The 27,465-nt window shown below is 40.3% G+C and overlaps 5 protein-coding genes across 7 annotated transcripts; 3 read left to right on the top strand and 2 right to left on the bottom strand.

The window, feature by feature from the left end:
• Window positions 1-17: 17 nt before the first annotated feature.
• Window positions 18-3,188, bottom strand: si:dkey-27i16.2 (regulator of cell cycle RGCC-like). Its single transcript, XM_024282893.2, has 5 exons — window positions 3,031-3,188; window positions 2,197-2,358; window positions 1,533-1,613; window positions 966-1,028; window positions 18-510 (listed from the first exon to the last, which is right to left on the bottom strand). The coding sequence occupies exons 1-5, from the start codon at window positions 3,050-3,052 to the stop codon at window positions 503-505; spliced, it is 336 nt and encodes a 111-aa protein (XP_024138661.1). The 5' UTR covers window positions 3,053-3,188; the 3' UTR covers window positions 18-502.
• A 685-nt stretch (window positions 3,189-3,873) lies between these two features.
• On the top strand, window positions 3,874-7,860 carry pcdh20 (protocadherin 20). Its single transcript, XM_024282998.2, has 2 exons — window positions 3,874-4,118; window positions 4,523-7,860. Exons 1-2 carry the CDS (start codon window positions 3,939-3,941, stop codon window positions 7,040-7,042), a joined length of 2,700 nt encoding a protein of 899 aa, XP_024138766.1. The 5' UTR covers window positions 3,874-3,938; the 3' UTR covers window positions 7,043-7,860.
• Window positions 7,861-10,667: 2,807 nt separating this feature from the next.
• plp1a (proteolipid protein 1a) lies at window positions 10,668-16,860 on the top strand. Of its 3 annotated transcripts, none has more exons than XM_024284178.2 (7): window positions 10,668-11,213; window positions 12,338-12,524; window positions 12,618-12,774; window positions 13,285-13,453; window positions 14,320-14,393; window positions 14,473-14,538; window positions 16,143-16,860. In XM_024284178.2, exons 1-7 carry the CDS (start codon window positions 11,210-11,212, stop codon window positions 16,305-16,307), a joined length of 822 nt encoding a protein of 273 aa, XP_024139946.1. In that variant the 5' UTR covers window positions 10,668-11,209; the 3' UTR covers window positions 16,308-16,860. The 3 variants fall into 3 exon arrangements, with proteins under 3 accessions (XP_024139946.1, XP_024139948.1, XP_024139947.1); XM_024284180.2 differs by lacking the exon at window positions 16,143-16,860 and adding an exon at window positions 14,907-16,012 and having other exon boundaries at window positions 10,669-11,213; XM_024284179.2 differs by lacking the exon at window positions 10,668-11,213 and adding an exon at window positions 11,330-11,478.
• A 479-nt stretch (window positions 16,861-17,339) lies between these two features.
• rab9b (RAB9B, member RAS oncogene family) lies at window positions 17,340-21,476 on the bottom strand. The gene is made up of 2 exons (XM_024284181.2): window positions 21,362-21,476; window positions 17,340-19,478 (listed from the first exon to the last, which is right to left on the bottom strand). The coding sequence occupies exon 2, from the start codon at window positions 19,397-19,399 to the stop codon at window positions 18,791-18,793; it is 609 nt and encodes a 202-aa protein (XP_024139949.1). The 5' UTR covers window positions 19,400-19,478; window positions 21,362-21,476; the 3' UTR covers window positions 17,340-18,790.
• Window positions 21,477-21,975: 499 nt separating this feature from the next.
• fut11 (fucosyltransferase 11 (alpha (1,3) fucosyltransferase)) lies at window positions 21,976-26,240 on the top strand. Its single transcript, XM_024284175.2, has 4 exons — window positions 21,976-22,614; window positions 22,696-23,076; window positions 24,885-25,507; window positions 25,675-26,240. Exons 1-4 carry the CDS (start codon window positions 22,276-22,278, stop codon window positions 25,850-25,852), a joined length of 1,521 nt encoding a protein of 506 aa, XP_024139943.1. The 5' UTR covers window positions 21,976-22,275; the 3' UTR covers window positions 25,853-26,240.
• Window positions 26,241-27,465: the final 1,225 nt, after the last annotated feature.

Below are 27,465 nucleotides of genomic sequence, written 5' to 3'. Positions count from 1 at the left end.
AAAAAAAGACAGCCAGCTTTATAAGATAAACTTGTAATTTAGTTTTATTTATGTGTTTATTTATTATGTACAACATAGTAAAATAACAACAATAACTGTACATTGGAATATTTGCATGTCAGTGACATAGAAGATCTACAGGGTTGTTTTAATATAAAAAAAGTCCATCATTCCTTCCAAAAAAAAAAACAAAAAAAAAAAACACGGCCATGACGAGCGCTGACTGGCACTTTGCTTGTGGGAATTTTAAATGTGGCGTGAGCAATCTGCCCCCACTTGAGGCAGTGTTTTCTCATGGCCTGGACAGATGCAAGTTTTATCTATTTTCAGAAATGTGTCATATAACTTGAACTTGATGCTTCGGGGTGGAAATCGGCTGGATGTGGCGCTTGAATTGGAGTGTCCTTTTTAACATTTTGAAGGTAAACTGCTTTGCCACATCAGATTGGTTCAGCTGTAGATCCTGGTCTCTGCTCACGGGGGGAAATTTCTCTTTTTCTATTTACATATCTGCAAAATAAGATAGAAAATATAAATGTAGTTACACATATAAAATCTAAATCTGTAGAAACAAAGCTAGTTACAGTAATAACACCTCACATCTGTGTTATGAACACTTTTACCCACAAATTTAACATAAAGATTGCATCCAGAGTGTGAATGCTCTAGAGTACTTCTGGGTGTGTGCTGGTGGAAGATGGTGAGGCTCACATACTCAAGTGTGCTATTAACTCAAAAGGGCATGCAGACGGTCCACCTGAGTCCCCAGACATGGTATTTACACTTAAAAAGGTGCTTAGAGATAAACAGGAGGGGGACAGTGGAGGGAAGAAACAGGGTGAGGTCTGCCTCACAGTGTTAAGAAATGTGCTCTGTCAGCGTCTGTGCCACAACGACACATCGCAGCCGGTTGGCTCACCCACCCAGATCCATAAAATAGAAAGACAAAAGGAAGTGAAACACACCAGCAAGTTCCTGGTCCAACATGTTAATGAAGCTCTCAAGTTCGCTGGTGTCTCCCAGCTTGGCTGCAAATGAGATAAAGAGAGAATTTACAGTAAACAGCACTGTTTATTTCCTTTGGCTTAAAGCTCATTTAAGTCACAAAATGTTGACAAATCAAACTGTTTTTTTTCCACAAGCAAAAACATGCTTAAATTCTTGTCTGTGAGCTACAATGTGCTTCAAAACCCAGATGACTCCAAACATCTTGGATGGAATCGTGCGCATGTCACGTTCCAGACACACTCTTGCTTTTATCAGTTAAAAAGTGTCAGGTTGTGCATCCAAACACACCATTTACACACAGGAAAAGTACAGCAACCCCGCAGGAGAGTTTGAAATTGCCGTCCTGAGACGTCACGGTCACAGCAGGAGGGGTTCTATTGTGAAGAGAAAACAATAGACCTCCAAGTCTAATGTACGGGATCTTTTTTTGTTGTTCTGATAGGGATCAGAGCGTACGTGATAGTGATCACTCTAAGGGAAAGGGGCTGTCTGGATGGAGATGAGTCGATAGCAGATTTTTGTACCTTTCGGAGCCAGCGTTAAGCCCGCTGTGTGAAGCTCCTCTTCACTGGCATTCAAGCTGTTCCCCATAGAGGCTTCGCTGCCTGGGGGGAGAGTAAAAGCAGGGAGGGAGATGAGACAAGCGCCACTAAGGGCAGTCTATGTAAATGATCGCCAGCAACAATTTCGTAGTTCCAAGGGCCACACATAATGATAATAACACGTTATATAACACGAGGAAGAGAAGCTTCTTTGTCTGAAATTCTTTAAAATATTAGGAGGCCAACATGCTTTCAAAACTGATGACACATGGGGGGAAAAAAAGCAACACTTCTATTTCCTAACTATCTATAAATGTGCGACAAAAGCGTAACACACAATTAGAAAAGGTTGTTAAGTATAATGGCTTTTCATTCTGGTACATGTCTATTGTCATAAGCAGAGCAGACAATTTTGCAAAGGAGTGCAAGCATGTTTCCTCTTGGAGCGTTCATCTTCGTCAAATTAAAGGTGGCAAGTTGCAGGTACTTTATGAGTGGGTGTAATTTGTGCCCACAGAGAAAACGCACAGCATCGCTCGTCGGCAGGTGATAAAAAACCGAAAAAATACATAAAAAACAAGGAAAAGATGGACTGCATAAAGCTAGATTTACTCTGTGGTGTAAACACGTGAGCCCTTTAGCTCACCATAATCAGAATCCTCCACGGTATTGTCTTCCCCCAGCCCTGTGCGGTTCTTGGCCTCGTGCAGGACGTTCTGGTAGGAATGTTTGCTTTGAGAAGGGGCTTTCAGCTCCTCCACCACATCCTGGAACTCTTGCAGGAGCTCACCCAGCTCCAAGTCCACGTCTGTGGAAAATGTGACAGCGGTTAGAAGAAATGACACACTCCACTCAGAGAAAGTCTTAGGATTCCTTTAACTCCCTTCAACAACAAACAAAACTACCAGAAAAACTGAGATATGCATATACACACATACTTTTTTAAAAATAAGAACTAAAAACTATTTTAATGGGATTCATACTGTTAAAAACATTAAACAAAAGTTAAAATCAACAAAGCTTGCAGTTACAGGCTAAAAACTATTTTTTTTATAAATATAAATATGTTATTAAAAAAGGTAAAGCATCTAAGTGTATTTTGCAGTGTATTTTAACAAATTTAACCAAACTTGATATACTCTTAAAGGAATAAAAGAAGAAAAAAATAGCAGTCTTAAAAAATCCAACTCAGTGTTGTGTGTAATTTAAGAAAATATAGGGCAACACAAATTGAAGTATTTTTAAAAAATATATTTTAAAAAGTTAAACTGTTGAAAGTATTTCTCTTGAAAGTACCAATAGAAGAAGTACTTTCAGAAACGAGGCTGACGCAAAGACGTGCAATATTCAAGCAGAAATCTGTTGGAATGTTTACATTTTAAATAAAGTTTTCGTATTTTGACTGACACATTCTAATATTAAGCCCGTCATGGCACTCTCCATTTAAACGCTAAACGGTTCGAGTAATTGTTGAACTCACCGGCGTTAACTCGTGAGGACATGCTGAACTCTGAATTCAACCTCCTCCAGGCTTCAGTTTCACCGCGTTCAGAGTGTTTCAGCTGTCAGGCGGCGCGGTAGTCTCATTTATGCTAAACTCGAACCGCAGACCTGAGCAGCCAATCAGAGCGCAGGACAACCTCAGAGCTGGAAATCACGGCGGAAAGCATGATGGGGAATGAAAATGACAGGAAGTCGTTACGTGAATCAAATCAGTTTGGGGGAAATTTTTAAATATATAAAAATATCTTGACCTCAGTGAACTTTAGAGTTTGACGTGTAGGAGTTAAATGTTGGTTTACGTCGGAACTTAAAACCATAAGGGTGCAGTACTCTGCTCAGCGTACAGGAGTCACCAAAACCTTTTAAGACTTTTATTATGTAATACTTATTTATCAGTGTTAACCAGACGAGAACCTTAGAAACTTAAGTAATTAAACCAAGTTAAATTGGTAGTAGTAGCTCAGTTTTTGTTCCAGTCCAATACATTTACTAAACTGTTGTCTTATTTCATTTTGGTACCAACCTAAACAAATAAAATGTCAAAAGTTAAGTCCAAAAAATATTTTATTAACTTTTTTTACAATTAGTCTTTTCCAGAAATGTTAAGACATTACTGGTTTATTTGAGCATTTTATGAAGATGCAAGTGAGAAATGCAGTATATATATATATTTTAACCAAGGACAAAATGTGCTGGAAAAATATCATTAAAAGGCTTTTAAAACGCCATTAAGCAGATACAACGAAAAGGGAAATATGCTTTGAAAACTGTGCATGCTGCAAGCAAGTTTGATATTTTTTTTAAAAAAACAGCACGTTTGCACCGCTTTGTAAAGCATGAGGTCATTTGGATGCATGTGAGCCTGTTGCTCCTTTGACATATCATATGCCAGTTGGACATACGTGTTGGAGGAGGGGCATCAATGAATTATGCCTTCAGCTGTGCAGGTTTACACTGCTGCCTTCATCCTCTGCGATCACTTGCTGGCAGGGGACTTGGGTGACATGTGCAAGGGCGATGGGCCATGGGACTCCTGATAATATGAACTGGACTGGACTCCTCCAGGTCAGTGAGGCAAAGAAGATAATCAATTCTGATGGAATCCTATTACTGTTGTAGTCTTGCTTAAGGGAAATGAATGTTATTCTTGAATGGGCTGTGTATAATATAAGATTTTTTTGATGGATGATGAAGAAAATAATGAAAAAATATTTTGAGAAAAGGTTAAAATATGCTAGATGTGTTGTAATAATTGTCTATGTGTGTTTTTTCTTTATTATTTGATATTTAAATGCGAGAATAATCAGCTGAAGATAAGTGTTAGGGCATCGTATTACCTTCATTCTTCTGTTGTCTGCTTTTCAAAAACTTCACTGAGCCGTGAAGTTTGAACACTATCACAATGAAAGAAAACACCCCTGAAACTTTTGCATTCAAGAGAAACTGAAAAACTCTTCTTTTTTAAACAGAATTTGCTTCTCATGGTCCATCTCAAGCAAATTGTATGTGGCTCCATCCAGCTTTCCATCCCAGAGGAACTGGAGCCTGGCATCCTGGTAGGATCACTGGGTGAACACTTCCCCCCTTTGTACCAGCTCCTCACTCAGGAGTACCTGCGCATGGACAGCAACATGGGGAATATCTACACAACAGGGCACAAGCTGGATCGTGAGGCCCTGTGCCCAAAAGAGACAATACCAGGGGACTGCTCGGTGGTCCACAATGCTCTTGTTGGTCCTACAGAAGACCTTATCCAGTTTCTTGTGATCATAGAGGACATAAATGACAATGCACCACTTTTTGAAATGAGTGAAATACACTTAAGGGTGTCTGAGGACGTGACAGTGGGGACCAGTTTTTTTGTGGATGACCAGGCTAGAGATGAGGACGTCGGAATCAATGGAGAGCTACAATACCACCTTGAAGGTTCAGATGGAGTTTTCACATTAAAGGTTGAAAACAGACTTGTAATAGAATTGGTTGTTGAAAAAGCTCTGGATAGAGAAATTCAGGAGCTATATCACATGCAGCTGGTGGCTACTGACTGTGGCACACCCCCTTTGAGTTCATCAGCTGCTTTAATGGTCACCGTGACGGATGTTGACGACAACTGTCCAAGCTTCAGTTCTGACAGCACTCTTACCGTCACCATCCCAGGAGACTCCTTGGAGAATACACTGGTTACTCAAGTTACAGCCACAGATCCAGATTTAGCCTCCAATGCTGCCATTGTTTACTCCTTCAGTCCCAAAGTGTCTGAGAGGGTCAAGGAGATCTTTAGCTTGGACAGTCACACTGGACACATTAGACTAACTCAAAACCTTCACAGTGACAAGCCTGAGGAGGTGGGGTTAATAGTGTTGGCTAGCGGTCCTCACTGCCCCCCATCAGGCACTCAGGTAACTGTATTCATACTCCCCAAGGCAAACCAAGAGCTCTCGATCAAGATCGGGTTAATAGCAGAACATCACAACCAGACTATGGTGTTACCAGAGAACCAGCCCCCCACTGTCTTAGCTGTTTTAGAGCTCCAGGGTGACAGCGGCTTTAAAGGCTCATCTCTTGCCATTGAGGGTGATGTGCCTTTCTCTTTGAGCCCGCAGAATGGCAAATATCTGCTTTCCACATCAAAGCCTCTAGACTACGAGATGAAAGACGAATATAGCATTTCTGTGGTAGCGCATGTGAGATCAGCTGACGGGCCTCTGATCCTTCCATCAAGACAGACGATCAGGCTGTTGGTGGTGGATGTCAATGATAATGCTCCACATTTCTCCCAGTCTCAGTATCAGCTGGAGGTGGAGGAAAACAACATACCAGGGATGTCGCTGCTGCAGGTGTCAGCCACGGATGCAGACGGCGGACGCAACGGCAAGGTGACCTACAGGCTGGACGATAGCACATCTGTCATCTTTAACATCCACTCTACTGCAGGTCAGCTGTCTGTGCGGGCTCCTCTGGACAGAGAACAACAGAGTGTACACAAACTTACTGTGTTCGCTCAGGACGGGGGCTCCCCTCCCCTCGAATCCCAAGCCACTATATGCATTCATGTACTGGACCAGAATGACAATGCGCCTGGTTTTCTAAGCACTCACTTCATCTTTTTTATCCGTGAGAATTCCTCTCCTTTCACGCAGGTGGGGGAAGTAGAGGTAAAAGACCCAGACGAAGGGGAGAATGGAAGTGTGAGTTTGCATGTCGTGAATAGCAGTGGACTTTTTAGCATAGACAAGTCCCAGAAAATACACACCACTACTAAGTTAGACCGTGAAGTAGAAGATCATCATGAATTCTATCTGGTAGCCCGTGACAATGGCCACCCAGTCGCTTTGGCCTCCACAGCCAGAGTGACTGTATTCGTGGAGGACATCAATGACAACCCACCCAAGGTGATTCTCCCAAACAGCAACTCCTCGTGCCTGACAGTTTCTCCAAGCACTCTGGCAGGTACTGTTCTGACTAAGATTTACGCGATTGATGAAGACTCTGGGCTGAATTCGGAAATCACATTTGCTGTTGTGGCACCAGAGTCGGCCCAGAACCGCAGCCCCTTCCAGATACACCCAAGATTAGGGACCATTACGTTAAGCCAGCAGCTTGTACCCAAAGACGTGGGAATGCATCATTTGTTCATCGTCGTACGAGACAGCGGGAAGCCCACTCCACTTTATACCACAGTATGGGTCAACCTTTTGGTCAATGAGAGCATTTCGGACTGCTATTTAGACAAGGTACCGACATGGAAGGGGGCATCAGATTTGCTTCTAAGCCCCTCAAAAGCCCCCATCTGTGATGTGGAAACCACAAGATCGGCTCGAGTCATCTTGTTTATTGGACTTACTATGATACTGACATCTGTAAGTTTGCTTTTGGTGACAGCTTGTTTATATCTGAAACACAGGAGTCTACAGAAGAACAAGAGGGGATGCGCGTCGGAAAATGAGATTCCGCTCAGGCTCAGAGACAAATATTATTCAGATGAATAAGAGAACAAAGCAAGCAAAGAGTAATCTCACTTGCCTTTTTAAGGATTAAAACAGTCAGAGAATTAAACATGTCTTCAGTATTTGTCTGAGGCGTCTTGCATTTTAATTAGACTTCGAAGACAACATAATCTGACGAGTGGCAGTAGCAAAAATTGAGAAATTGCAAAAAAATTTATTTTTTTTATAAACACTTTCGGATAACTTCCAGAAATAACAAAAATATATAATTAGCTTAAAAGCACATCTAAGGGGAAGAAAGGGTTTTTTTAGGCTTCTATTGTTAAATTACAAGAATTATAAATGAGAAAGTATTTTTTATACACATTTTTTAAGGTACTGCTACCAATGTTCACATTGAAAGGAAATGCAAATTTTTGCCAATACAAAGCAGTTATAGATGTGTTTACAGAATGACAGTTCTGAATGAATAGCCTTTATTGTACTTGCAATAGTGCAGGTACAACGAGATCACTCTTTTTTTTTCGAGATGGGGAGAAAAGGCCTCAGAAATGATTTGCTTTTGAACATCAGTCTAAGAGGCACTGAAGTCATTTTCTTGTGGCAGAGATCTTTCACGGTGAAAAACATTGAACAGAATTTTCCTGCTAGAGTATGCAGCTCACTCAGAGAAAAAAAAAAAAAAATCCAGAATGATAAATATTAATACAAAAAACTTACAAAAGAACAGGCCAATTATTTTTGGTTATGTGTGAAGTTTTATCCTTAAGAGTTTTAAAGCATATGAGAAACTTTAGATGGACCATGTGGAGATATTAAAATATGATACAAAATGCTTTGTAAGGTAGACAAAAAAAAAACAGTGTGTCAAGCACGGTAGAGGGAGAATGATGGTTTGGACTTCTTTAGCTCCCAAAGATAGCTTCTGATCACAAACTCATCTTGTATTTGCCATTTTGTTGAGCTCTGTCTGTTATATTGTCCTAGAAATTTCCCAGAAGCCTCTCCAAAAAATCAGTGTGCATTGATGCTCACTAGACTGGCAAATTTACACCACAATGTATTGCATCTGAACAATTTTTGGGGTGAGACAAAATGTACTTTTATTTTTATTTTTTTTACAAGCCTTCCAAGTTTTCATTATCAGAACACACTGAATTTATAAATAGACTTTTAAAAATTATTGTACTTTTTAGGTTTTTACTTCTGGAAACAGCTGTAAGTCATATTCACTAAAAAAAAAAAAAATAATCTAAATTACTTCTAAAATCCAGATTGTCCTGCACTAGTTTTTTTAGTAATGGGTATAGAGCCTATCACACTGGGAAAATCATCAAAGTTAATCTGGGTTGATTTGTATTTTTCATAAGTATGCTTTTTATTATAGAACTGCACATTATGCAATCTGTAAATGACCAGATATTTGAATAAAATACCCTGAATGATAAGAAACTGGAAACAAACCATTTTCTATTATGTATGTAGGTAAATTTAAATGCTGTTATTTAATTTGTAATTACTGTATGTCCTCACAGATTCAATTAAGCAGTAAAAGGATTTATATACTGCCTTTATATGACTGTAAAATGTGATATGTGTCAAGTACAGCCACTGAAAAATATCTCATAAAAAGGCCTGGGGTAGCAAAAATAGGCCTGCCTTTTATCTTTCTTTAAGGGTTATTACTCAGCCCACCTGTGAGTAAGAAAATTGAGGTAATTCTCTGCCTGTTGATTTGGAAGTGTCAGATTTCTGACTGTGAGTGATGGGGAGTCGGCAGTATTTAGATACACAAAAGAGGTTTAATGTTCCTTTAAAAGGGGAAGTGATGAAAGTCTCCAAAGATGTTCTAGAGAACGGCTGTAGACAGGTGAGAGTTGATACCAAGAAGGGCCTGCATCTCAAGTCTCCGCCTCACACGGTTACTTGACACCATCCTTTCTCACACGCAGAGCTGGATTGCACCCAGAAGGCAGAAAACCAACCTGTACTGCAACATTTTTTTTCCTCCAGCAGGGCTTGCCATTTCAATGGCAGATTCAATTATTGCTTGTTGTGAATGTAACTGTGTTCAAAGATTTTTTTTTTACTCATTCATTAGGGAACCAGTGAGATCTAAAGCAGGTTAAGTGGTGCATCCAACAGCAATGAGTCAGGCTACAATGACTTTACAAATGTAAAAGCACAACTGCACTTCTCTAATTATATTTGCTAATTGTTTGGTAAATAACTTTGCAGCACCATAAAGAGAACCACGAAGCATTAATATTTTACTGTGTATCACTGAAGGCATAAAAGGAAAGGCGAGGAAACAGAGGAACCTGGTTTGTGGAGAACAAGCCGTGTAAAACATGAGCAGCATCTCAGAGGATTCCTGAGCTACCAGCACAAAAAAATAAATAAATAATCTAACAAGGTTTCAATGTTGGATAAATGAAGCAAAATTACTCATTACAACTTCTTTACATAGAGGAAGTGCTGATTCTAACAGATAATCTTTTGTGTTAATAAAGTGGATTTCTGTTCTTTTTAGACATCTGACCAAAACAGTTTACAATACCTAGCATGGTGTCATCTTCACAACAGACTGACAGAAACACAGACTGGTGTGAATTAGACTCATCTGAGACAGGATAAAGTCTGCCATCTACTGGACAGATGTTAAAACCAAGTCAAACCCTTCAATTCTCAAGCTGGACTAGAATGAATCACTCTCAGTTTACCTGAGATCAACGCTGAGGCTTTGTCACAGGAACAGAACATCCCGGTGTGCTGCTTTTTGCCTCTCCAGCGGAACGTTTGATTGAAGATTAAGAAACATCCTGCAATCAATGCCCCGTGGATTAGAGCGGGGTGTCCAAACTTTTTTGCAGAGGGCCAGATTTGGTGAAAAATGTTTAGACTTGAACATTTAATTCAAATGAATTAATTCATATTTTATTGTATTTTATTTCTTCATGTAGAAAATAACTACATGTGCATTTACTATCAAAATTATTGTACATTTTAGGCACCATTCTGTCCTGTCTTGAACTCTCTCTTCACACTGAACTCCTTGGAAACAGGCACAGTCAAATGTTTAATATTTTAATGAAAAACAAAGCCAAAATCCACTTGTCCAAGAAGCAGTGACCCTCACTGTCAACATTTTCTTTTTTATTTACAACTGACATTTTAGAAAAGAGTTAAAAAGTGTCACGATGGGTTAAAACCTAATTAGGCCAATCACTATTGGTGGAGATTGGCCACACTTTGGACATGCCTGCTTTAGCGATACATTTCTTTTGCTTTTTTGACTATGTATCAAAAAATTATCAAAAACATTTAATGTAGTTTTAAGATATATAAAAATGTTATTAGTATTAGCACATATGGGCTCTGTATACATGATAAAGTACAAAAGTAACTGTTTTTTTTTAATTTATTTATTTATTTATTTTTCGAACCACATCTGTAAGTTTTTTCTGGACAAAATCCTTGTCTGTTTTTATCAAAAATTGTGGCTCAAATTCAAATAAATTAATCAAACTTTTGCCTTTTTTCAATTTTAATGGATATAAAATCCTATTTTATTTCAACTAAATCAAACTTTGTCTTCTTTTCAACGTTCTTTTGACTCCAAAAGAATTTTGTTGGCCTCATTACACGCTTTAATGCTTTTATAAACCGGATTTTATTGGTTCCATCAAACAAACATAGATTTGAGTCAATTGATGCTTTTTTACAATCAATAAAAAAGCCATTACACATACAATCATGTGTGTCCGTTTTTATGTTGCATGACATTTTTCATGGTTTCCTCTTCCTTTGACTGTGTTTTATGATGAGGAGCCCCCAGTGGTGGAGCTCACACAACTTTTCCGTGGGAAAAAAAAAGAAAAAACAAAGTGACTGCCCACTCGTGAATTTGCATAAGAAGCCCCACACTGCTCCCTTCATGCAAATGAGCGTCAACAATGAACTTACTAAATGTCAGCACTTGAAGAACCCCGACCTCCTCATTATTCCCCACCCTGAAGTTCATTGTGAAGCGACATTGTTTCTTTAAGATCGCACTTGCAGTCATCGGCAGCTCTGTCCATTGTTTGGATGGTCGGGGTTGGAGTGGGGGGGCAGATTGATATACAGGGGGCCGAAGGCACAGAGGCGCATATCATCAGCGGACCAGCTGCGGTGCAAAAGCGCGAGTCCTGAACGCATCATCCAGACATGGGTAAGAAACTACAACCAACTTTGACGCTTTTGGCTTTAATCTGATTCAGTATGTGACCACCTTAAAGTGACGCAAGTTAATTCATTCCATGAGGATGTCTGAAGTATTGTTCGGAGTGGATTCTCCAACTTTACGCACAATAATTGTTGCATGTTTAAGTTTTCTTTTTTACTCCTGCATCATTTAGCAATAAATAGAGAAACTTTTTTATTGTTTGTGCTATTCAGTCAGGCTGCTGATGTCTTAATTAGTTAATTGGAACAAGGTGAGTTAACGCGCGTGCACACTTTTAAACCCCTTTTAAACACACTTTTAAACAAGTTAGTTTTGACTTTAACGCTTTTATGTAAACAAGGAAACTATTTTTTTAATTACTTGAATTTGGAGTTTAGAATTAAAATATATGTAGTCTTTTATTTTGAAAATCCAACTCCTCATGTCAGAAGTCACACCATGTCATCCTCCTGCAGCAAACAGAGCTATGTAAATATGTTCAATTAAACAGAAATCCATCTCCCACTCCTGCCATCTGTGTTTACTGTAATGGTACCAACCACAGTCTGTCTGCTCCCATTGTGCCCGTCTGTGTGAATGCATGCATTTAGGCGTGTAATGGCACACATGTACACAGTTGCATTGTTCCGGTCCCAACTTCCCCCCTTCCCTCCCGTCACTCCCGTGTTTCCTTAGAAGGAAGTCTTGAGGGTGTGTTTTGTGTGTGTCAAGCAAAGGGGTGCCTCTGGCCTTTTGTTTGCTTGACATTGGTGGCCCTTGTGCCCCCACAATGCTGCAGGACAAAGGCTGTTGTCTCTCCTGTCACAAAAGCAGCTTCTCTGTGTGGATGACTTTGTCCGTCGTCCTCCGTCTTTTCTCACACTCTCCACGCTGGCCTGTGAATGGAGTCGGGGTGTGAGGTGGGGTCAGTGCGGGCGCATCCCTGCGCCCTCTGCATAAGGACCTATGGATTGACACAGCAGAAAATAAAAGCAGGACCTGATTGCTGAAGAGTTTTTAGTTGTTATTCCACATTTCCAGAATTCGTAAATTTTCTTTCTCCTACACAATCCCTTAATTGTGCATCGTCTAAGCAGAGCTTCGTCCTCTTTCTTTATTTTTATTTCCAGGTTGCTATGATTGCTGTATGCGCTGTTTGGGTGGGGTTCCATATTGCTCCCTAGTCGCTACATTGCTGTGTTTCTCTGGCATCGCCCTCTTCTGTGGTTGCGGACATCAGGCACTTACAGAGACGGAGAGAATCATTGAGACTTACTTTGCCCGTAACCTTCAAGACTACATCACTCTAGCCTACATGTAAGTCAAAAACCTCAATAATTGTGCTGCACTATGCAAAAAGTTCATATTCTGGATAAGCTAACTTTGCTTTCTTTCCTCTCTGTTGCTTAGCATTCAGTATTTCCAGTATGTCATCTACGGTTTGGCCTCGTTTTTCTTCCTCTACTGCATCGTGCTGCTGGCTGAGGGTTTCTACACTACAAGTGCTGCCAAGCAAACCTTTGGAGAGTTCAGGAGCACCATGTGCGGCCGCTGCCTCAGCTCCTCGGTAAGAAATCCTCAAGGGGACTCCATGCAACTGGAACAGTTTGATGCTCGGATGACTTATTGATAGGTTTTGCGAATCTCAAAGGTCATAAGAATGGTTGGAGATGTGCAAATGTTGGTGTTTTGGTACTGAGATGATTGTTTAAAGCCCTATTCCAGTCTTTTATTAGTGATTTTAACGTTTATAGCCAAAATGTATTACATAGTTCCTGCAGAGTGGCAGTAGCTCATTAGAAATCTGCCTCAGAGTTGTTATCAGTGCATCAAAAATTGCAAGCAATACTGTTGTCTACCAATGATTTGGATAAAGAAATACTCAGAAATGCAATTTAAGCTTAATTTTTAATTAATTTTCTTGATGTGTTCTTCACCATCAGAAAAATGCTACAAGAACATTTTAAAAACACCAAAAACAATATTGTTTTTTTATGTTTTTGCTTATTAAACCGTGATATTAGTTGCTCCGCATTTTTTTAATTCCTCCCACATTTTTGTTTTCGTCTCGTTTCAGTTCATAGTGATGACATATGTACTTGCCGTGCTGTGGCTGCTGGTGTTCGCTCTCTCTGCCTTGCCGGTCTACTTCTTCTACAACATGGATGCAACGTGCCACACCATCGACGTTCTGACCGAGACCCCGGCGAGTATCAACCAGCTCTGTGTTGATGCAAGGCAATACGGTAACTCGTCCATTTACGCTGCCCCATCTCCTTCTAATGAGCTAATTATCAGAGTCTACGACGTTAATGTTGCTCTAAAACTACACTAACTCTGAGCAGGTGTTGGGGAAATTGCTAAAAATGCCCACCAAAATAAAATTCCAGCTCAGGATTGGGATTTTATCCAAAATTATGACACTTGGCTTGTAAAATAAAAGGGTTAAATCTTATTTTATAGTTTTTGGAAGGATTGGAAACTAGAAAATGAATCCCTGCTATGGAGAATTTTAATGCCGATCCAAAAATAAAGTAAATCAAAATGCCTTTAACCCTGTTAACACCTGAGACGTCGTCGATGACGCTCAAACACAAAATCTTTAACATACTGTAACTTTTCAACCATCGGCACTAGCCGCTTTTCTCCATCACAACCTGCTGAAATTATGTTGCTTGTGTCAAAGATTGAAAAGTTACATTAAATCAAAGAACATCAACACTGGAGCTATGGTGTTAAAGGGTTAAAAAGGCTGCTGGGAGTAAAACTACACTTTTTTAATTTCTTTTCTAGAGTGCTAAGAAAATAGTTGCAACACACTAACCAATGTATATAGCTTTTTACTTCATTACCCAAGACATATGGACTCCAACTTATGAAAAACATTTCCATCCTGATGCAAAGTGACTAAAACTGGAACCGTTGGCTGTCCAAACATCAGATGGTGTTTGTATATTATTTTATGACTTGTGTTTATGTGTTGACCTGAAAAGTAAAGAAATTTCAAAGTATAAAAACTGTTTTTGTGATTTATTTATTTATTTTTTGAACATAGAAACAAACACAATGTGATTTCATGGATGCAAAAAAGTGAGAATTTTCTTCTCCACAGGCCTCCTGCCTTGGAACGCAGTACCAGGGAAAGCTTGTGGGATGACCCTGTCTAATGTTTGCAAAACCAGAGAGGTAAGAATCACCATCAACTCAACCTACTTTCACTTCAATTAGTGTTTATGTCACTAACGCCACAATCTCTCCTGCTCAGTATCAAATGACCTATAACCTGTACATTGCTGCCTTCGCCGGTGCGGGCATCACTCTCTTGGCTCTGGTAAGTGTCATTCTCCGGTTCAGTTCAGTTCGGGGTGAGACATTGTGATTTCTGCTCATGTGACAGAGTGACGCTCAAAGTGTAGGCAGTCTGGCATGTAAGGCCTCCATGACTGATGACTGTTGCACTGTTGCTCTCTGTTCCTCTTTTGTCAGCTGACACAAACATCATCATAATGCTGTCAATGTCTGCTGCTGTTCCAGCAGGCAAATGGTGCACCCATTATACTTGCATGCTCCATTGCAGGCACCGTTAAATGAATGGCATCTGACATCAAGTCGAAGCCATTAGCACAATTGTGTGTTATTCTAGGATGTTTTTTTTTCATCTCTTTTGTACTTCTGATGCTTCTTCTTGTCTCTTCCTAGCTGACCTATACTGTGTCTACCACCTATAACTTTGCGGTTCTGCGGTATCTTGGGAGAAAGGGGATAGGTGCACGGTGTTAGGAACCCAGTTTCGTCTCTTCCCCGCCTCCACCTTGGGATCTAAAGGAATGGAAACACATCTGTCCTTTTTCTTCCGCCTGTGGACTTTATGAAAAAAAAACAACTTGTTTTTATACTTTGACTTTCTGTAAAGATGATATTTTTCTGTTGGTTTAATGTGAGAAATTGCTTGGAGGTACAGGAGGGCTCATTTTCCTATCATCAATGGTAATTACTGTCTTGTTCACTACTGGGAATAGTCTCTACATTTTAATTTTTGCTGCCCAAAGACCAAATAACATGCCTCTAACAAATTAACATATAATAATTAGATGCGACATATGCAAGTAGATTGCAGCTGTTATGGAGAATAGAAAGAGGGGGGGTTACCACGGCGACGAGCCCTCACATCTGGTTACCATGGAGGCGTAGAAGCATGCTTTTGCAGTCTCATGCTGACCCCAGGACTTTTCTCACGGGCTCGAGAAAACCCCGAACAATGAAGTCATGCTTGATTCAAAAGCTGGCCAATAAGGAGTTGGCTCTGGGGGGGCCACCTGCTCCATGAACTCCTGTCAAAGGATTGTATTACATGCCGAGAAGGAGGGGGCTTTTAGGGATAAAGTTGGTCCTCCGTGACCATTATCCCACACACACGACCCCTGGAATAAAGCTAAACTCTGAGAGATCTAAAGTCATCTCATAATGTAGAGATGGCAGGAACACTACCTAAATATGAAGTATTTTAGACCAAAAATGGGATGCTCCAGTTGGCCATTTCATTAATCTGTGATTGAGTTTCTAGAAAAAAAATAGCTTTTTCTTAAATAATTCTTCAAGAATTTGTTTGTAGTTATTGTATAACACGTTTTCCTTATTTGCTGCTGATTCACTAATTTTTTTTTAGATTGACTTTTGTAAAGTAGGAAGTATTTTTGTGAAGCAATACTTGGCTGTATGAGGTGGAATTGTCAGGTGATGGCTGGTAGGTGTTTTTACTTTCTTTTTTGTCATTTTTCAAAATAAAATGAATGCTTTGAAGAGTTTACAGTCCCTTTTTGAAGCATTTGTTTGGACTCAGTTTTCTTTTTCACACTAGCTCCCTCCTTGGCTCACTGCCACTTGCAGGGCCGAGGTGTTTGAAGCATTTTGTAGTGGATCTGCTCTTGTCCGCAGGTGCACTGCTCCCTTCACTTGGCTGTGTACCAGCTGTACCTAAAGATGCTAAGGCACAAGGCGAAAGAGGAGAGGAGAGGCTTTGACCTGTACAGGAGGATGCAGCGGGACAGAGGAGGGACGGAGTGCTCGCCGTACGCTACAAACGTGTTTGACATCTCCTGACGCCGCTCGTTTAGCTAAATATTTTACGTTACGGTAGTACTTAAGTTTACCACTATGATTCATTTGTTTGTTTTAATCAAAATATTAGCTGTTCTAGTTTGAAGTTGTAAATTGATGCATGAACAGGTGGATTGTTTCCTATTTTGTTTTAATCTGGGTTTAATACTTGATGCTTATTTCTTGATGCTTGTTGATTATTTCACCTAAATATGCAGAATGAGACCAGTGTAGAAAAAATATGAAGTTTTCCTGAATTTAGATAGTTAAAAAAAATATTTGAAAAAGCATTTTTCTATGCCCAGGTCAGATTTTCTTTACAGTAATAGAGTGCATATCCTTTTAAATAAAACAGAGGGGCAAAAAAAGCTAATTTTTGGTCATTTGTTTTTAAGAATTTTTTAAATGTTAAATAGTTTATCATTCTAATGTTTGAGAAGCACTTTTTTTTTAAGAGGGGAAGAAACTTTCAAATTCGTTGACAGACACAAAAATGGGCTTCTAGTTTTACAGCTTTCTAAAAGTACCAATAATGTCAAATAAATGGCATAAAAAAACAATTGCAGATGCTTTTTTTATGTGTTTATTTGAAGCAAAGCTCTGGAAAGTTCTGTCCTCTTTATCCTCTAGAAGTGCACAAAGAAAACAAAGTTCTCCATTAGATCAAATGAAAACAGTTTGGCTTTCGTACCACTTAAATTACACTTGAGCACAAACTAAAACAGATGTCCATTGTTTCTTTTACACTATAAAATTATTTCAATTATACAAAAAAAGAACCATTTAATGGGCAGCTTGTAGAGATGTTTACATTCATATTAATGAACCCTTTAACACTTGAGGTGTCACCGGTGACCCTAAAACATACAAAATCTTTAACATTTTGTAACTTTTCAATCGTGAACATGATTTAAAAAGTTGCAGTAAATCAAAAAACAAACACTGGAGCTCCAGTGTTAAAGAGCAAAATACTGAGTATGTGATGCTACAATATCTGTAAGGTTTCATTCAGATAGTATAGTAATTTAACCAAGATTTAAAAGCAAATAGTTTAATTTATGAAAATATTATTGGAAAAAAAGTTGACAGACCTCATTTTTGCTTTAAAATTTCCTCAAAATGCCCCATTATTTTCACAGTAGAGGTGTATAGACCAAAAAAAAAAAACATTAAAATGAACAGCTTATTCTAAAAACAGTACCTGTTGGTTGACTTCCACAGTGTCGTTACCTTACGGTCGGAATAAACCTATTATATTTTTGTAACCTGGAAGGCAAACCGTTGATTGATCGGCTGACAAAAGGTAAGTAAATCTAGATTCACTTTTGTGCAATCACAGCATGAAAACACTTTAAACTGGTTTGTGTGAAAAACACAAGATAATGAGCTAAAAAAAATACAGTTCAGCAATAGCAGTACTTTCTTTCTTTCTTTCTTTCGGTACCTGTGGGAAGTAAAGTCATAAAAGTACCACCAGGTTAAGATTAAAAAATCTAAAGTAAACATTAAGCTGTTGGAATACGTGACAAGTTTGGCTAAACACAACATGAATAAGAAGGAAAGGTGATGTACAATCCACATACTGGAAGTAATAACTGTGCTGAAGCCATTTCATGTTCAGCTGAGACCTATAATGACCACACCGACAGCACAAGGCATATGCTATTTATCAGTAATGCACAGGAGACCCTCTGGCAAGGCAAAGCTAAGAGAGCGGAATGTTAAGGCCTACTATGCATTCAACACGGCGGACAAGAGGATTACAAAGATGCTATTTAGAATTAGACCTTCCTGCACACATCAGGGGGAGAAAAAAAGGCTTTAATCTGTCCCTGATCAGAAAAATCCGGAAGAAAAGAATGCTTGAATGGACGGGCGTGTGCCTTAAAGAAAAACTCAGCTGTACCATAAAGACATAATGCTGAAGCTAAAAACAATATTGATTCCCTGATGCAACACTACAGGCTAATGTGGAAGCAAGAGAGACGTTAAAATGAAAGAGTGCTCATAAAGAACTGATCAGGTCTGGAATATTAAAAGTATTCCCTTCCGATTTGAAGCAAAGAAGGTCCATTTATTTTTAGTGCAGCATCATTTCAGTTCTTTGGACGCTAAATGACCATAAAATTGTCGATGTTTGGAGGTCTTAAGCAACGCAAACTATGAATTAAAGGATGTTTCTGGACAGACAGTGTTGAGCTTTGAACCACAAGCCTCCTCTCTTCTTATTATTCTTATATTATCATTAATGGACTGAATGAAAAAGTTGCATTATTTGAACATTGAGGTGAAGCATTTTTCTGCAGCATCACAAACAGACACACCTATCGTCCTCGCAGCAGCTGTGCGTCTTCCACATCATCAGCAGCAGGTGGCGCTCTGCTCCGGTACCTTCAGCAGCACTAGCAACAACCTCTAGTGCTCTTTAAATTCACCTCAGGTGAGTTTGAGCGCAGAGATTGAGATGAGGATCAACACTTGAGTTTTCAGCAACAAGACGAACGGGAGGTTTTGCGGTTGCCGTGGAGATCGATAGTGCTGCTCAGAAGTGCGTGATCGATCTGGTCCTCGGCAGCCAGGACTTCCCTGACGGCGGCTTCGAAAGCAGCTGTGACGTTGGTGTCGTCTTTAGCGCTGGTTTCAAAGTAAGGGTAGCTGCCATTTTCCTCGCACCACGCCCGGGCCTCCACTTCTCCCACCTCCCTCTGCTCCATGTCTACTTTATTCCCCAGCACCACAAACGAGAACCTCTCGGGGTCCTTCACGTCTGAATAGTTCATGAACTCCTTCCTCCAGTTGCTGAGGTTCTGGAAGCTCCGCGAGTCGTTCACCGCAAACGTGAGCAAGCAGCAGTCGGCGCCGCGATAGAAGGGCGTGCGGAGCGACTTGAAGCGCTCCTGACCAGCCGTGTCCCAGATCTGAAGGGTGACCAGGCGCCCATCCACCACCAAGTCCCGGTTCAGGAACTCCACGCCGATTGTGTGGAAGGACTGCGAGTCGAAGCGATCCGTCACGTACCGATTCATCAAGGAGGACTTCCCAACTCCACCGTCTCCCAGCAGGATGACTTTCAGAAGCAGGTTCTTCCCGCTCATGGTGCCTCCTTCCACCCCGCCAGGCCTCCTCGTGGGTTACAGGCGTCTGCAGCAGGCGGCAGACGGGGCCCAAGCTAACCTGAACGAAAGGACGTGAGGATGAACAAACGAGGAAAAGGACATCTCAACTTTTAACAACAAGAAATCTTATTAAATAACATTTAAATCCCTTGAATAGAATGGAAACAGACAATGTTTTGTGCATTCGAATTTGTCTACAACAATTGGCAGTAATGATTCAGTTCAAGAGCAGTGCAGACAAAAGGCTGACTCACTGAGGGGCTCAGATTTCTCTGACTTCAGTCCATTAAAAACCATTGTTTACAGGCAGATAGTGTTGCACATAAACAGAAGACTTCAACCAGTTCAGATCAGATTCAGGAGTGAAGACATGACTGTGCAAACGCTTTAACCTGTTCTAGCTGACTGCTAAATCATTAAGATACTCTGCCACAAATATTTCATTTTAGGAAGCTTATTTAACTTATATAATAAAAAGAAATATTTAAATTTTTAAATTTGTTTTTTTGTATTTATGTAAACATTTCAGTAAAAATAATAAGCTGTTTCCTGCAAGACCATATGAAAATGTTATTTTTTTTTTTTTCTAGTCACAAAATATACAATTATGTGCAATTTCTTACACATTAGATAACATTAAGGTGATATCGCTCCTCCCCAACTCTGATTTTATCCCATTTTGACAGTGTATAGAGTCTAAATCCGATATAGAATCCAACAAATCCTTTTTAAAACAATCAAATTGACTTTTTAAATTACATTTTATGCATTTAACTGCATATGCACAAACACACTAGTTCTTTTTTGAAACCAAATTCATCTAGCGTTGGCTAAAGTTTTAATTGTCACAGACTTGCATTGCAGCAGTGACATGCCTTTTTTAGTTTTACTCCAAGAGTCAATTAATCTAAATAGATAAATGACGTTCATCTAAAAATCTTTTTAAAAAAGTGGCAAATTTCCCTTTGAATTTTATTGTGAAAAAATAATAGAATAATACATTACTTGTTGTATAAGAGCAATAAGCACATCTTGATGCTTTTATTAGAGCTTCTTTTGTCAGTCCACATTCAAAACAAAAGCTACACTGCAATGACCTTATTGTAACTGACTAATAACTGAGTTGTTGTGATATGAGATTCACAAATGTGGAACTTCAGATCAACTCTGGCCTTGTAGTTTTGTTTTTGGAAAAACACATTTGATCCAGCAACAGATAAGGTGGAAATATTGGGAAAAAACAATCTGGACTCCATCCTTCAAGACTCTTGACCCTCTGTTTGCAGGAGTTCTCTATAGTAGCTCCTTGAAATATTGCATCAGGTTAGTTCATTATGCAATCAGCGGGAATTATGTTATTGATTTCTATAAATTTGATGATCAAGTTAATGTTAACTAAAAACCTATTCCATCTGTGTTAACTCTGAAAAGTCAGTCAGTGACGTGACAAGGGCGAAGGACCGAGATGCCGGTCAAAGGTCTCGTGCAGCCTCGCTAACGGTGCTCTGCTGGGGGAAGAGGAGCGCGCGCGCGTCAGTCTTTTCCGTCGGAGAGATAAAAGGCAACAGCTGTTTTGTTGGGCATGGCTGCTCCCGTAAACACAAGCTTTTTTGTAAACAGTGCAAGAAGGAGGAGGGAGGAGAAGCTCTACATGAACTCCCTTTGAAATAGCTCCACGAAGTGTAACACAGAAGTATTTAGAAAAAAGGAACCGAAACACGCAGCTGACTTTCCAAAGCTGGTTTAGACTGCGAGAGTACAACATTTAGCATTTTTTTAGCAAGCTAGCCGGCTAGTCTTAACAGTTTATCACAAATCCGCTGCTGGCTAATCTAACCATTTTCTTTCGTATACGTTTAATAAGAATAGTTTGCAAAAATGTAATTCACAGTTGCGTGATGCGTAATTGTCCTAAATGTTTAGTAAAGTACTTCCACTCACCCTGCGACTGATAACGAGGAATCCCGGAGCTTCCCTGCTGCCTCTCATCTGACAGGACGCAGGCGACCCAGGGTCCTAAAGCCCGTCACTTTTCCTACAGTAAATTCAGTTTCTCAGTTGATGGCGTGCCCCCGTGCAGGAAAAAAGCGCACCAAAACAAAAATTTAGGTTTTTGCCTAATAAGAAAACGTATTAGGTTTCTCTTAACAAATTAAAATACAAATATCACAAATAATTTAATTAATTCTTAATGTTTTATAGCCACTGATCAAAGAACACACTTATTATAACAAATACAAATCAAATAAGGTAAAAAGTAGTAGTTTTACATGCATTATTTGGGTGATTTTTCTGTTATATGCAACTATCTCTTTTGTATTATTGATTAACTTAAAGCCATAATTAAAACAAATGGGAATGATATGTAAAGATGATTTGTTAGGATAAAAATAATAAGCAAGAGTTATTTTTGTTATTATTGAGAAGAAAAAATAATATTATTTTTTATTTATTTACCTAAAAACAAAAAAAGAGAAAAGTGTATGATAAATAATATATATACACGTTTTGTCTTTAGATGCACTTCGTCCTTCCCCGCTGTAGATGGCGCCCTACAACAGAGACTGGAGTGTTCCGCTGGTTAAGACCAAACATCTGAATCGAGGAAGAAGAAATGTTTGTCCCTGTTCCGTTATTACAGGGTTTCCAAGGAAAATTTTGGCGTAAACTCTTTTGACTTTTATCTTTTTTGATGGATATAAAATTTAATCTCGCATGTTCGTAGCAGCAAGGAGAATAATGGCAGTGTTTTCGTGTTTTTTAGCTCTGAATGCGTAAATCAATGCTTAGTTCGCATCAAATTGGGAATTACGGCTAATGAAGGGCGACGAAAAGGTAAAACTTTACCCGTGAAAATGGTAGGTAGGGGGAGGCTGCTGCCCTGTGCAGGTTTGGGGCTGTTTGGTGTCCTGTGCTGGGTTTGGGTGTCTTTTGCCTCTTTTCCCGACGACCAGCTCCGTCTGGAAGTCTTTGACAGCGGGGACCGCGGCGCCTTTCTACCGCAAAGCGCTTTCCGGGAGATGGAGTTTGCCTCCATCGCTTCCTACAAAGGACCCGGTAACAATGACGGTCGCAGTAACAAGCAGCTTCCCATACTGCTGTGGTGGAGCGCGGGGCTTTTCCCACATTTCCCGGGGGACACTGAACGCATCGACTGTGCAACGTCCTCCTGTCTGGTCACAAGCAACCGCAAGGTATCAAACATGCGCAATCTGTGTCTCTCATTCAGTTGGAATCATCCCCGATTGTTCTGATGTTGATCTTGTTTTGGAAAGGTCCAGCTGTACAAGAGGACAGCATCCATCATATTCTATGGGACGGACTTCAGGGCGTATGAGGCGCCGCTTCCTCGTCTGCCCCATCAGACCTGGGCTCTGTTTCATGAAGAGTCCCCCATGAACAACTACTTCCTTTCTCACGCACCTGGAATCAGGCTTTTCAACTACACAGCCACCTTCAGAAGAGAATCCGACTATCCGCTGACCCTGCAGTGGCTGCCCTCCCTGGATTACCTGCTGCAGCCTGTGGCGGTGTCCCTGGAGGAGAAGAACCGCCTGAGGAGAGCGGGCATGGCCCCTGTTCTCTACATGCAGTCTCACTGTGATGTGCCATCAGATAGAGACAGATACGTCCAGGAACTGATGAAATACATTCAGGTACCAACATCAACTGGAAAATTACATTTCTGTGTCAACCTGTGTCTGTGACCAAGTTAGAAAAAGTTAAATTACATCAATTAACATTAGAGTTATCTTAAGCCAGGAGTGTCAAAATCAATCGCACAGGGGGGCCAAAATCCAAGACACACCTTAGGTTGTGGGCCGAACAGGATAAACAATTATTGAAAACCCTAAAACAACATTTTTAAGCTGTATAACTAACTTTTTAACATAATTATGGACTAGATATATAGCATTACCTGTGATTATACTAGTGTGAATGCTGTAAAATGAATTTGACAGCTGAAGATGCTAGTGTTTATAGCTGAAGATGCTGAAATTGATAGCTAAAAACGCTAAGGCCGATAGCTTAAAAAAAAAAGACAACTAAAGCTGAAAACAAAAACAAAAAACCTTAAGTCAGCCAAAACAGCTACCATGTAGCTGAAAAATATCTAAACTTAAAATTATATTAAAAAACTGAAAAAAAACTAAATTAGCCAAAATAGCTAGCATGTAGCTGAAATATTCGCTAAACAACAAAACAGTTAAAAAAAAACCCTAAATTAGCCAAAACAGCTTGTGTGTAAATAACCTAACTCCAAAACAGCCTAAAAAGCTTTAAAAAGCCTAAATTCTCCAAAATAGCTTGTGTGTAGCCGATATATTAGCTAAACTCCTAAACAGCTTAAAAAACTTTTGAAAAAACCTAATTCAGCCAAAACTAGCATGTAAGCTGAAATATTAGCTAACTCCAAAATAGCCTTTAAAAGTCTTAGTAAATGCCAAAATTGTCCTAAAAACTAGCAGAAAGGCAAATTTTAAATCTTAAAAACCGTAACTTTTTAATATAATCATCAAAAATAAAAAGGCAGGAATATTATTCCAGAATAAATCAACTTAGACCTTAAATAACTTTACATTTTTTACTCTCTATAGAAATATATTTTGTCAGAATTATACAAGTTAAAAATAAGCACAAGACAACATCGGGCCATTAATAACAATCATATAAAACGATCTGCAGGGCCGGATATCATTAACTGGAGGGCCGGATCCGGCCCCCGGGCCTTGACTTTGACACATGTCTTGAGCACAAATTAATTGAGGTTTTCCAATAATACAGATACAGTTCAGGAGAGTTTCAAATTTCTAACGCTGTCCTAGAAAACAGCATCGTTCTTTTTGTTTTGTTTTTTTTTTTGTTACAAAACAATGTAATCATAATAAAAAAGAAAGCTTTAAAAATAAATTAAAAGATGATCAGAGTGGGGCTTAAAAACTAAATTCCAATGCATCTTTAAGTTCTGCACAAATACCTTTCCTTGTTGCTAACGTGTTATCCCTATCTGAGTTTACCCTCAGAGTAGCTCGCTGCACTAAAAACTCTTAAATTTGGTCCTGACTTTTTACCCTCATTCAATTGCCTCCATGTTTTTTTGTGTACAGTTAATTATCCGTCAGGAATGGAGCGGTAGCATCCACACACTGGCAAACATCAACTGATTTGAGTTCAAATGAACATTGACAGGCGGATAATGTCAGATTCACCGTGCTGGGCGCCACTGCCACAGAGAGCACTTCTAGAGCTGACAGCTTTGTTTAGAAATGTTTTGCTGGTTCTGTACCTTTAGTTTTAAAAATAATGAAAATTAATTCAAATTCATTTAAAAGAAATCCCCACAACTCAATATGAGGACGCTCACAAAGAGCTAAGTTGGTAAATGTCAGACGGTAAAGTTTTCTTTGAGCATCAAATTATCCAAAATAATCCTGAGTGTGTCCGCTCCTCTGCTTCCTTCCAGGTGGACTCCTATGGGAAATGCTTAAATAACAAGCCGCTACCAGAACACCTGGAGGACACGTCCACTGCCACTGGCGAGGAGCCCGGGTTCATGAATTTCGTGGCCCGATACAAGTTCCACCTGGCCTTTGAGAATGGCCTGTGTCCAGACTATATGACGGAGAAGCTCTGGCGGCCTCTCCATCAGGGCTGCGTGCCCGTCTATCGAGGCTCGTCTGCTGTGGCCGACTGGCTGCCCAACGGCCGCTCTGCGATAGTCATCGATGACTTCCCCTCGCCGGAAGCCCTCGCCGACTTTCTGCGGCATCTGGACGAGAATGATGAGGAATACCTGAGGTATTTGGAATTCAAGAACTTCAAAAGCATCACCAACAGTCGCTTGCTGCAGGCGCTGGAGACCCGAGAGTGGGGGGTGAATGACATGAGCAAGCCCAACTACTTGAATGGCTTTGAATGCTACGTGTGCGATCAGGAGAATGCTCGGCTGGCAGCAGAGCGAGCACATAGGAAAGACCCCAAACGGAGCCCGCCTCCTCTGCCTAAAATGGCTTCGAACTCCCACATGGGCTGCCCGCTGCCCAGCCCCGGATACGGACACGTCCAGGACCTGCCAACAGACGATGGGTGAGTGAGTTTGTAAACCATTCCTCGTGCCAGGTGCGATATATCCGTCTATTTTTCAGCCTTTCGCCTGAACACCATCTCAGAGGGGAAGGGATCGCTTTGTTTTAATAGCCCTAATTAAAATATCTGCTGGGATGAGCCGGGTCTGTTTGTGTTTGCGTCCACAGATGGTTGCAAATATGGCCTCAGGATTACTGGCAGAGCCTGGACCAGGCAGAGGGGCTGGAGTCTCTGATAAGACATAACGAGTCCGACCCCGCTCTGCTGTGGAGGCACATCCAAAGCATTACGGAGCGCCGAGCCAGAGGAAAACACCGACCCGGGCCTCGGAAAACAAACAGATGATGGAGCGCATCCAGGATTAAAGGGGTTTCCCAAATACCGCATCCCAAATGAGGTGGACATGACTCGCGTTTTGCACCTGAGCCAATACCCCTTTAAATAGTCCAGTTAGATCAGGGTTTTTCAAAAGTCCCAATCCGATTTTTGATCTATTTCTTTGATTAAATGTTTTAACCAAAATCAAAAACTTGTGGACAGTTAGAGTATTTCATGAGAAATTCATCTCTGAGATGTGGGTAGGACTGTTGGCGTAGAGCAACCCCGCCCCCCTTCCCCTCTCGGTTTCTGAAACAGACGGATCAGGGAGCTTGTGTCACCCCCCCTTCCCCCCACGCATTTTTTCATCTGCTCCTAACTTACAATTTGAATGATTAAATACTCAGAAATATAATTTTAAGCCTAATTTTCCTTTCTTATTAAAACAAATATATATTGGAGTGGGCTTTTAATGTCACCCTTCCAGAGCAGAATTATCTCAGAGGTTGGATCTGACAGTAAGAGGTGCCGGATTGTCCCTCCCCTCTCTAGTTCCGCGGGCGCTGGTCTTTGTTGCAGCTTTTCCGGCGAGCCTTCCGCTCCGAGGGAGCTCTGCTCAGCTGCATGTGAAGAACCATCAGGACACTCACTAATGAACTGCCTTCGCCGCTTTACACACTCACGCGGTGGGTGGTGGCAGCCATTAGCTGCGCTCACGTTTTTATACTCCACTATATGCAGTAGATATCAATTCACAAAGAAGTGGAGCCTCTCGGCAGAAGAACCACCTCTGCTCCCACGGCTCCGTTCTCAGCGAGGGGTCCTCTGAGTTTTTCCGGAAGATCCTTTTTTAAAAATCCGCCTGAACCTTTTTAGCTGTTGTTACATCATTTCTGCTCTTCTGTGTGCAATTGTTACGGCTGTGGCCGTATTTGGTTTTGGTTCTCCTGGTTTAGTGTATTTTTGTCAGAGTGGGACTTCTTTGTGTTTTGTGGATCTTTGTTTGTGTTCCTGTCTTGATTTGTTTCAGGTGTGGTGCTGGAGGCGTGGCTCCCCATTGGTTGGACCTGAAGGAGGGGAGCCTTCAAAAGCCCCATTTGGACCTCCAGACCACGAGAAGGGAGCTGGGCTGCAACAGTCTGCAGTCCAGTGAACTTCTCCACCTGCTTTAATTTGTGCGCACTTTGTTTTCTTTGGTTAAGTTCCCACTCTGTACTCTGTGTTCTGTGTTTAGTGTTGGTTTAATTTAGGTGAAGCTGTAGGGGTGAACCGCCATTTTCTTTAGTAAATGTTTTCTCCTGTTTATGTTAGTCCAGGGAGGTTAGTGTTTGTCATTATTTTACAGTTTCTTTTGCAGGTTAGCTCCCTGGGTTGAGTTAGTTGGGGTTTTGTTTGTTGTTTTGGCCTTGGTTCACCCTGAAGCCTTTTGCTTCACTTTTAGTTATTGTTTGGGTGTTTTTGTTCTTGTAAATAAATATTGTTATACTTTTATGGAGACACTTGTGTTGTGTTTTGTTACACATTTTATTTTAATTTACCTTTATGTTAGGCCCCAGACCCCTAGACTAAACGGGGCGTAACACAATAATTAATTAATTATTTACCCATATTTTTGTAAAAGAAAAAAAACTTTTGTAGAA

This window comes from Oryzias melastigma, linkage group LG10 (assembly GCF_002922805.2).
Source record: "Oryzias melastigma strain HK-1 linkage group LG10, ASM292280v2, whole genome shotgun sequence".
NCBI classification, from domain to species: Eukaryota; Metazoa; Chordata; class Actinopteri; order Beloniformes; family Adrianichthyidae; genus Oryzias; species Oryzias melastigma.
The sequence above is the reverse complement of the archived record's forward strand: the minus strand, read 5'-3'. Positions and strand labels throughout refer to the sequence as shown.

What these genes read in the sequence shown, in the direction of transcription:
- rab9b (XM_024284181.2), bottom strand. Translation starts at nt 19,399, where the DNA reads ATGAGCGGGAAGAACCTGCTTCTGAAAGTCATCCTGCTGGGAGACGGT.
- plp1a (XM_024284178.2), top strand. An exon ending in GCCGCTGCCTCAGCTCCTCG is followed by an intron (nt 12,775 to 13,284) that starts GTAAGAAATCCT and finishes GTCTCGTTTCAG; the next exon opens with TTCATAGTGATGACATATGT. An exon ending in TGTTGATGCAAGGCAATACG is followed by an intron (nt 13,454 to 14,319) that starts GTAACTCGTCCA and finishes TCTTCTCCACAG; the next exon opens with GCCTCCTGCCTTGGAACGCA.
- pcdh20 (XM_024282998.2), top strand. Translation starts at nt 3,939, where the DNA reads ATGCCAGTTGGACATACGTGTTGGAGGAGGGGCATCAATGAATTATGC. An exon ending in ACTGGACTGGACTCCTCCAG is followed by an intron (nt 4,119 to 4,522) that starts GTCAGTGAGGCA and finishes TTTTTTAAACAG; the next exon opens with AATTTGCTTCTCATGGTCCA.
- fut11 (XM_024284175.2), top strand. Translation starts at nt 22,276, where the DNA reads ATGGTAGGTAGGGGGAGGCTGCTGCCCTGTGCAGGTTTGGGGCTGTTT. An exon ending in TGGTCACAAGCAACCGCAAG is followed by an intron (nt 22,615 to 22,695) that starts GTATCAAACATG and finishes TGTTTTGGAAAG; the next exon opens with GTCCAGCTGTACAAGAGGAC. An exon ending in AACTGATGAAATACATTCAG is followed by an intron (nt 23,077 to 24,884) that starts GTACCAACATCA and finishes GCTTCCTTCCAG; the next exon opens with GTGGACTCCTATGGGAAATG.
- si:dkey-27i16.2 (XM_024282893.2), bottom strand. Translation starts at nt 3,052, where the DNA reads ATGTCCTCACGAGTTAACGCCG. An exon ending in GTCCTCACGAGTTAACGCCG is followed by an intron (nt 2,359 to 3,030) that starts GTGAGTTCAACA and finishes CATTTTCCACAG; the next exon opens with ACGTGGACTTGGAGCTGGGT. An exon ending in CTTAACGCTGGCTCCGAAAG is followed by an intron (nt 1,029 to 1,532) that starts GTACAAAAATCT and finishes TCTCATTTGCAG; the next exon opens with CCAAGCTGGGAGACACCAGC.